This window comes from Ranitomeya imitator, chromosome 9, assembly GCF_032444005.1.
Source record: "Ranitomeya imitator isolate aRanImi1 chromosome 9, aRanImi1.pri, whole genome shotgun sequence".
Taxonomy (NCBI): domain Eukaryota; kingdom Metazoa; phylum Chordata; class Amphibia; order Anura; family Dendrobatidae; genus Ranitomeya; species Ranitomeya imitator.
Window position 1 is genome coordinate 55818806 of NC_091290.1, and position 10400 is coordinate 55829205.

Here is a 10400-nt window from a genome sequence, read left to right on the forward strand (position 1 = left end):
TATCTTGCCAACCACATTATGGCCCCTAAGCCAATTAGAGACCTGTAGGCTGACGTTTTTCTAGTAACCAATCAGAACGCTTTTAGGCACAGGACGTCCAATCAGAACACGCGTTGTCCCCCAAGGCACTCGGATTCAGAACGGCGGGAAATTGAGTGACGTCACTTTAAGCCCGCGAAGATCTGGAGGAGGTTGGTAAGTGTGAGGAGAGATAATGGCTGCGGCATTCATCAGTTTACTATGCGTTTCTATGGCGGACCGCTGGTGTGTGAATGCTGGCCGTCACTTTGCCTGGGGACTGGTTTCTCTCCTAGGCATACCTGTCTGCCGACCACCATCGGCCGGTATGCAGGGGCTTACCGTACAGACCGCTGTATCACGTCACTGGAGGGGCTTCACCCATGTTCTGCGTGGACGGAGTCACTTTAACCCCTTCTTGATTGGGACATTTTCTGTTTTCCTTTTCTCCTCGCCTTCTTCCAAGCACCACAACTTTATTTGTCTGGTTACATATCCATATGATGTCTCCGTATGGTGGCGACGTATCCGTATGATGTCTCCGTATGGTGGCGACGTATCCGTATGGTGACTACGAATCCGTATGATGTATCCGTATGATGTATCCGTATGGTGGCGACGTATCCGTATGATGTATCCGTATGGTGGCGACGTATCCGTATGATGTATCCGTATGGTGGCGACGTATCCGTATCGTGGCGACGTATCCGTATGATGTATCCGTATGGTGACTACGTATCCGTATGATGTATCCGTATGGTGGCGACGTATCCGTATGGTGACTACGTATCCGTATGATGTATCCGTATGGTGGCGACGTATCCGTATGGTGGCGACGTATCCGTATGATGTATCCGTATGGTGACTACGTATCCGTATGATGTATCCGTATGGTGGCGACGTATCCGTATGGTGGCGACGTATCCGTATGATGTATCCGTATGGTGACTACGTATCCGTATGATGTATCCGTATGGTGGCGACGTATCCGTATCGTGGCGACGTATCCGTATGATGTATCCGTATGGTGACTACGTATCCGTATGAAGTATCCGTATGGTGGCGACGTATCCGTATGATGTATCCGTATGGTGGCGACGTATCCGTATGGTGGCGACGTATCCGTATGATGTATCCGTATGGTGACTACGTATCCGTATGATGTATCCGTATGGTGGCGACGTATCCGTATCGTGGCGACGTATCCGTATGATGTATCCGTATGGTGACTACGTATCCGTATGATGTATCCGTATGGTGGCGACGTATCCGTATGGTGACTACGTATCCGTATGATGTATCCGTATGGTGGCGACGTATCCGTATGATGTATCCGTATGGTGGCGACGTATCCGTATGATGTATCCGTATGGTGACTACGTATCCGTATGATGTATCCGTATCGTGGCGACGTATCCGTATGATGTATCCGTATGGTGACTACGTATCCGTATGATGTATCCGTATGGTGGCGACGTATCCGTATGATGTATCCATATGGTGGCGACGTATCCGTATGATGTATCCGTATGGTGGCGACGTATCCGTATGATGTATCCGTATGGTGACTACGTATCCGTATGATGTATTCGTATGGTGGCGACGTATCCGTATGATGGCGACGTATCCGTATGATGTATCCGTATCGTGGCGACGTATCCGTATCGTGGCGACGTATCCGTATGATGTATCCGTATCGTGGCGACGTATCCGTATGATGTATCAGTATGGTGACTACGTATCCGTATGATGTATCCGTATGGTGGCGACATATCCGTATGATGTATCCGTATGGTGGCGACGTATCCGTATGATGTATCCGTATGGTGGCAACGTATCCGTATCGTGGCGACGTATCCGTATGATGTATCCGTATGGTGACTACGTATCCGTATGACGTATCCGTATCGTGGCGACGTATCCGTATGATGTATCCGTATGGTGGCAACGTATCCGTATGGTGGCGACGTAGCCGTATGATGTATCCGTATGGTGACTACGTATCCGTATGATGTATCCGTATGATGTATCCGTATGGTGACTACGTATCCGTATGATGTATCCGTATGGTGGCGACGTATCCGTATGATGTATCCGTATGGTGGCGACGTATCCGTATGATGTATCCGTATGGTGGCGACGTATCCGTATGATGTATCCGTATGGTGGCGATGTATCCGTATGATGACTACGTATCCGTATGATGTATCCGTATGGTGGCGACGTATCCGTATGATGGCGACGTATCCGTATGATGTATCCGTATGGTGGCGACGTATCCGTATGATGGCGATGTATCCGTATGGTGACTACGTATCCGTATGATGTATCCGTATGGTGACTACGTATCCGTATGATGTATCCGTATGGTGACTACGTATCCGTATGATGTATCCGTATGGTGGCGACGTATCCGTATGATGTATCCGTATGATGTATCCGTATGGTGACTACGTATCCGTATGATGTATCCGTATGGTGACTACGTATCCGTATGACGTATCCGTATGGTGGCGACGTATCCGTATGATGTATCCGTATGGTGGCAACGTATCCGTATGGTGGCGACGTATCCGTATGATGTATCCGTATGGTGGCGACGTATCCGTATGATGTATCCGTATGGTGACTACGTATCCGTATGATGTTTCCGTATGGTGACTACGTATCTGTATGATGTATCCGTATGGTGACTACGTATCCGTATGATGTATCCGTATGGTGGCGACGTATCCGTATGATGTATCCGTATGGTGGCGACGTATCCGTATGGTGGCGACGTATCCGTATGATGTATCCGTATGGTGGCGATGTATCCGTATGATGTATCCGTATGGTGACTACGTATCCGTATGATGTATCCGTATGGTGGCGACGTATCCGTATGATGGCGACGTATCCGTATGATGTATCCGTATGGTGGCGACGTATCCGTATGATGGCGATGTATCCGTATGGTGACTACGTATCCGTATGATGTATCCGTATGGTGACTACGTATCCGTATGATGTATCCGTATGGTGACTACGTATCCGTATGATGTATCCGTATGGTGACTACGTATCCGTATGATGGCGACGTATCCGTATGATGTATCCGTATGGTGGCGATGTATCCGTATGGTGGCGACGTATCCGTATGATGTATCCGTATGGTGACTACGTATCCGTATGATGTATCCGTATGGTGACTACGTATCCGTATGATGTATCCGTATGGTGGCGACGTATCCGTATGATGTATCCGTATGGTGGCGACGTATCCGTATGATGTATCCGTATGGTGACTAGGTATCCGTATGATGTATCCGTATGGTGACTATGTATCCGTATGATGTATCCGTATGGTGACTACGTATCCGTATGATGTATCCGTATCGTGGCGACGTATCCGTATGATGTATCCGTATGGTGGCGACGTATCCGTATGATGTATCCGTATGGTGACTATGTATCCGTATGATGTATCCGTATGGTGACTATGTATCCGTATGATGTATCCGTATGGTGACTATGTATCCGTATGATGTATCCGTATGGTGACTATGTATCCGTATGATGTATCCGTATGGTGACTACGTATCCGTATGATGTATCCGTATCGTGGCGACGTATCCGTATGATGTATCCGTATGGTGACGACGTATCCGTATCGTGGCGACGTATCCATATGATGTATCCGTATGGTGACTACGTATCCGTATGATGTATCCGTATGGTGACGATGTATCCGTATCGTGGCGGCGATATATCCGTATGGTGACGACATCCATATGATGACGTATCCGTGTGGTGGAGACGTATCCGTATGATGTTTCCATATCCGTATGGTGACGACATCCATATGATGACGTATCCGTGTGGTGGAGACGTATCCGTATGATGTTTCCATATCCGTATGGTGACGACATCCATATGATGACGTATCCGTGTGGTGGAGACGTATCCGTATGATGTATCCGTATGATGTTTCCATATCCGTATGGTGACGACGTATCCATATGATGATGACGTATCCGTATTATTATAGCGAAGCGCCATTTATTCCATGGCGATTTACATGTAAGGAGGGGTATACATAATAAAAACAAGTACAATAATCTTAAACAATATAAGTCACGACTGGTACAGGAGGAGAGAAGACCCTGCCCGCGAGGGCTCACAATCTACAAGGGATGGGTGAGAATATAGTAGGCGAGGATAGAGCTGGTCGATCGGTGGTTACTGCAGGCTGTAGGCTTGTCGGAAGGGGTAGGTCTTCAGTTCCTTTTTGAAGGTTTCGATGGTGACAACGTATCCGTATGCTGACGATGTATCCGTATGATGGCGACGTATCCGTATGGTGACGAGTCGACATATCCGTATGATGGCTCCATACACTACAGTCATGGCCAAAAGTATTGACACCCCTGCAATTCTGTCAGATAATACTCAGTTTCTTCCTGAAAATGATTGCAAACACAAATTGTTTGGTATTATTATCTTCATTTAAAGGGAACCTGTCACCCCGTTTTTTCAAGAAGAGCTAAAAATAGCGTTAAATAGGGGCAGAGCTGGGCTTTACATTAGTGTATTTTGGAGCCTTTATTCCCCACCTATGCTGCCGAAATACCTTTGTAAAGTCGCCGTTTTGGGCTGTCACTCACGCTGGTCAGGACATATGGGCGTGGTGACAGGTCATATGGGCCACTCCTCGCGACGCTCCGGTGACCGCTCCATGCAACCGGCAGGTTCCGGTGGCAATGATGGTATGCGACAAGTACCTGCCATGACGTCACGGTCATGTGACCGCGACATCATCACACCCTGGGACCGGAAGGAGCGACGTAGTATATTGCCCAGTCATGTAGTATATTGCCCAACCACGTAGTATATTGCCCAGTTACGTAGCATATTGCCCAGTTACGTAGCATATTGCCTAGTGACGTAGCATATTGCCTAGTGACGTAGCATATTGCCCAGCCACGTAGCATATTGCCCAGCCACGTAGCATATTGCCCAGCCACGTAGCATATTGCCCAGCCACGTAGCATATTGCACAGCGACGTAGTATATTGGCCAGTCACGTAGTATATTGCCCAGTGACGTAGTATACAGCACAGAGCCACGTAGTATATTGCCCAGTCACGTAGTATATTGCCCAGCCAGGTTTGTCACAGGTTAAAAAATAAACATATACTCATCTTTCTGAGGGCCCCTTGTAGTCCACGGCAGCTTCCGGTCCCAGGGTTGGTATGAGCGCAGGACCTGTGATGATGTTGCGGTCACATGACCGTGACGTCATGGCAGGTCCTTCTCCCATACCATCTTTGCCACCGCAACCTGCAACGGAGGATGGCGAGCGACTACGGAGGATGAGTATAGCAGGTTTTTTTTTTTTTTATTATTTTTAACATTACATTTTTTACTATTGATGCCGCATAGGCAGCGTCAATAGTAAAAAGTTGGGGACACACAGGGTTAATAGCGGCGGTAACGGAGTGCGTTACCCGCGGCATAACGCGGTCCGTTACCGTCGGCATTAACCCTGTGTTAGCGGTGACCGGAGGGGAGTATGCGGGCGAAAGGCACTGACTGCGGGGAGTAAGGAGCGGCCATTTTCTTCTGGACTGTGCCTGTCGCTGATTGGTCGCGGCTGTCATGACAGGCAGCCGCCGAAACCAATCAGCGAATGAATAACCGTGACAGAAGGACAGACAGATGCATCATAGAAAAATTAGTTGGCGCACCACAATGATATCAAATAAATATATATTGGGGGTGCAAAACAATGGCTAATACGCAGAGCAGATAATAAACAAGAAAAGAAAAGCCACTATAATGTATGCACACCACCAAAAGTTATAATAAGTCAAACAAGCTTTATTGGTAACATATAAAAACAATTAAAACCATACACACAAAACTCCCTCCATATACGTGTGCCCAATACACAATACTTCCATATAGTAGTGGAAAACATGCATCAAATATGGCAGATAATCACATAGTATACACATAAATAACACAGGGAACAATTTGAAAAACATTTTCTGTTGAGTTAGGTTTTTGAGCTGATTTATACTAAAATTGGCATGCTAATTCCAAAAATGTAGTCAGTTTTTTTCTAGCACGTCAAGTTTTTCCTCCACAACTTACCTGCCAGAGAAGCACAATTGCACTGATATCTGTAATAAGACTTGTTATCTGATTACAATTCGACTCATATAGAGCTACGTGGCAACTTGTAAGAGTAGCCACAACTTTGTCATGCCTATTTCTTATATATTTCATTTTTTGTTCATATTTGTACTATTTAAAAAAACAAAACAACACTTTTTAGGTACAGTAGTTTACATAGTTTTGAGAAGACAAAAATCCTATAGTTCAAAAACTTGACGTGATAGAGAAAAACTGAGATCATTTCTGGATTCGGCATCCAAAAATTAATTAAGAACAGTTGTCTCACCTAACTCTTAAAAAATTGTGTTCCCCAGTGATTACTGGCAAAGCCGCCCTGTCCTGATCAGCAAAAGATATATCTGTCAATAGCAGAACCCTGACAGGCTGCAGCTTACCCACAGCAAATAGTCCTGGTATGTAATGAGTAGGGCACATGCAAATACGGCCAAATAATTACCCCAAATAGGAAGAAGGAGCACGGCTGTCACCCGTCCTGAGCATAAGAGGGGAACATGCTGCGGCAGCTAGAAGGTGATCCAGACAGAAGGCTCACAAAATATAGAGACAATATAGCAAGGACTGGGCAGCTAGCAAGTGAAGGGCAACGAAGGGAGAGCCCAAAGAAAGACAGACAGACAGACGGAAGTGACCCTTACACAATTATATATAAGAAGCGTTATAAAGCCAGTGAACAATAAGACAGAGGCAGCAATAAACAGCTTCTGCCTTCTCTGCAGGATCACTTTGGTCTGTAAATGCTGGGACTTGCCCTGCTCGGGAGATGTAATTCCCCGATTAAAGTGGTGTTGTCAGTTACCGGTCAACACCAGCTTATACAATTCAAGACCCAAATTTCAATAAAATCTGAGTACTCTCACTTCCTGCAGCCACGCGGTTCCAATGTCAGCCTCGCTGTTGCTGACAGTGACGTGATATTTTCACATGCTGGCTGCAACTCATTTCGGTCCTGGATTGATGAAGCTGGGGTTGTCTGGTTGTGGGCAATCACTTTTTAGTACATATGGGTTGATTTACTATTTGTTAGGTCCCTTGGCAATAAGCTGATCAGTGTAAAATTGAACAATATAGGCACGCTTCAATGTTTTGACTTAAAACCTGGCAATAGGCACTAAATTGATCAAACTGCATGAACCACTGCGGTATATAAAATACATTTTAATAGTGCGGTCTTAATCATTAAAGCAGAGCAGGCATATTAATCTTAAGGGCAGACAACTGTGGATCTCTGTGTGATCACGGACTGGCTGGGGATTTCCTGACCGGAGCACGACAGCTGTATGTATGGCCAGTCTGTAGATTGCTGTTCTAGACACTACCGTAATCTAGATCAGTGTCTATTAAAAAGAATATAGCAATCAATATCATAGTAGTGGACAACCCCTTTAATTGAGGAGTGTTTTCCAGTTAAAACTGTCATTTTATAGTCGGGGGACAGAAGTTGTCTGTGGAAGACCTCAACTACGCGTCACCACCCATGATCAAAATTTTGTTACCGCACTGGAGCGAGGAGCAGGCAAATATCGCGCAGCACTCCCCTCCCCGTATACTTACCTGCTCCCGGCGTGGTCCCTGCTTCTCCCGGCGCTGCATCTTCCTGTATTGAGTGGGCAGCGTCACCGCTCATTTACAGCAATGAATATGCGGCTCCACCCCTATGGGAGGTGGAGCTGCATATTCATTTCTGTAATGAGCGGTGCCATGTGACCGCTCAATACAGAAGAATCTGCAGCGCTGGGGAAGCAGGGACTGCAGGGACCGCGCCGGGAGTAGGTAAGTATAATTACACAGCCCCCGACCCCCTCACCTGCCGACCCCCGGTATATGACTCGAGTATAAGCCGAGAGGGGGACTTTCAGCCCCAAAAAATGGGCTGAAAATCTCAGCTTATACTCGAGTATATACGGTAAATATTCAATGGATGACCCTTTTGAAGATCATATGTCGGCACACTGGGCCTTTGTTGTTGGGTATTCGTTAAATGTTACTAAGGTGAAGTCTGGAGCATCCGCACCCACCTAAATTATTCCAATTAGCATTATCGTCTGGGTTCTGTTATGTTTGACTTTTTAGAATAGACGAAAGTTTCTTCCTTTCTACAAAGGTATAATGATTATTGCTTCCATTTGCATCAGCATTCAGCTTTAACATTAATTCTGTTTTTCAGTCCCTACAAATAGAATGTAAAAACCTGTGAATGTGCCATTATTGATCTATTCTACTATATGTGCATTTGAATAACAGAAGCATCAGGTTGAATAATTCCTCTATTTTTTGCATGATTTGCGGTCTTTACTTTTGCAGTCATTATACAATTACCTTTTATAGCCACTTTCAGTAATGCAGTCTTTCTTGTATTTCAGGTTGACAGTTTAGAAAGTTTTCTATCACCCACTTGTCTACAATGGGAATTCAAGGCCTGGCTAAGCTGATTGCTGATGTGGCGCCCGGAGCGATAAAAGAGAATGACATAAAGAGTTACTTTGGGCGTAAAGTGGCAGTGGACGCTTCTATGTGCATCTACCAGTTTCTTATTGCTGTGCGGCAGGATGGTAACATGCTTCAGAACGAGGAAGGTGAAACCACCAGTCACTTGATGGGTATGTTCTATCGTACAATCCGTATGGTGGAGCACGGCATCAAGCCCGTTTATGTGTTTGATGGCAAACCACCTCAGCTGAAGTCAGGTGAGCTGGCCAAGCGCAGCGAAAGGAGGGCAGAAGCTGAGAAATTGCTAGAGGCAGCGCAAGAAGCAGGCGAAGTGGAGAACATCGAGAAGTTCAATAAGAGGCTCGTAAAGGTGACCAAGCAACACAATGAAGAGTGCAAACAACTTCTTAAATTAATGGGTATTCCTTATGTTGATGCACCTTGTGAGGCTGAGGCCACGTGTGCTGCTTTGGTAAAAGGTGGAAAAGTGTACGCTGCAGCCACTGAAGATATGGATGCGCTGACTTTCGGCACTCCTCTCCTGCTGCGTCACCTCACTGCTAGTGAGGCCAAAAAGCTGCCGATCCAGGAGTTTCATCTCAGCCGGGCCCTGCAGGATATAGGCATCTCACAAGATCAGTTTATCGACCTCTGTATCCTGCTAGGCAGTGACTACTGTGAGACCATTCGTGGTATCGGTCCAAAGAGGGCTATTGAACTGATCCGGCAGCACAAAAGTATAGAAGAAATCATGGATAACATTGATTTAAAAAAATACCCCGTGCCCGAGAACTGGCTGCACAAAGAAGCTCGCCAGCTCTTCCTCGAGCCTGAAGTGGTCGATGTAGATAATGTGGAATTGAAGTGGGTAGATCCGGATGAAGAAGGCTTGGTGGCGTTCATGTGTGGAGAAAAGCAATTCAGTGAGGACCGTATACGTAATGGAGCCAAGAAGCTGGTCAAGAATCGTCATGGCAGCACACAGGGCCGACTAGATGACTTTTTCAAGGTGACTGGGTCCATCACCTCTAGCAAAAGGAAGGTAACTGATGTTAAAGGATCTGCTAAGAAAAAGGCAAAGACTGCAAGCACCCCATCTGGGAAGTTCAAGAGGGGCAAATGATGAGACCACATGGACTGGTTGTAAAAGGGAGATGGGACAGTTTATTAAGTAGTAGTATATGTGTGAATGACAATTATATGTTCTGACGATTGAAATAAAGCAAAAAATATGTATATATTGTTAGTTTTCTGTGAGCAATGAAATATACAAGGTATTCTGTATACTGACTGCACTATTCAGTTTTTTATTCTGTTGCTAAAGGCGTTTTTTTCTTCGACTTGATGTTCCTTGAGCATGCGTTGCCTTCTGATTACTAAATGCCGCAGCTGTACTATGACTCGGACATGTAAAAGCTCATCTTATGGTTTGCACCTCAGTGACTAAACTTATAGTTCCAATCCACTATTAAAAATTACTGCTTCCTGCTGTTAAGTGATTTCAGGCTGTAGAGGACACAGGCAGAGGCTTTCACTTTCAGCCTGTCATTGAAACTGATAGAGTTGTCTTTTGAGCAGCTTACAACCCTGCAGTGTCTTATTTCCTGGCATTTGGGCTGCCTCACTGTGTGACCGTTCTGGTGAGCAGCAGAGCTGTAGTATCAATAGAACTATAAAGCTCAGAATGAGTTCTGCTGTAACACATTCAGCTATTAGTGCTTTGTCCTGGAGTGTACACTGCTATCACTATTTTTACCTATAGAGATAACAGG

At 45.7% G+C, this 10400-nt stretch overlaps 1 protein-coding gene across 2 annotated transcripts; it reads left to right on the forward strand.

Moving 5' to 3' along the window:
- The first annotated feature begins 95 nt into the window (after positions 1–95).
- On the forward strand, positions 96–9912 carry FEN1 (flap structure-specific endonuclease 1). 2 transcript variants are annotated; one of them, XM_069738357.1, is made up of 2 exons: positions 96–195; positions 8562–9912. In XM_069738357.1, the coding sequence occupies exon 2, from the start codon at positions 8603–8605 to the stop codon at positions 9749–9751; it is 1149 nt and encodes a 382-aa protein (XP_069594458.1). In that variant the 5' UTR covers positions 96–195; positions 8562–8602; the 3' UTR covers positions 9752–9912. The 2 variants fall into 2 exon arrangements, with proteins under 2 accessions (XP_069594458.1, XP_069594459.1); XM_069738358.1 differs by having other exon boundaries at positions 163–191.
- The last annotated feature ends 488 nt before the right edge of the window (positions 9913–10400 follow it).

Excerpts from the sequence above, each read along its gene's own strand:
- FEN1 (XM_069738357.1), top strand. The coding sequence starts at position 8,603 with ATGGGAATTCAAGGCCTGGCTAAGCTGATTGCTGATGTGGCGCCCGGA.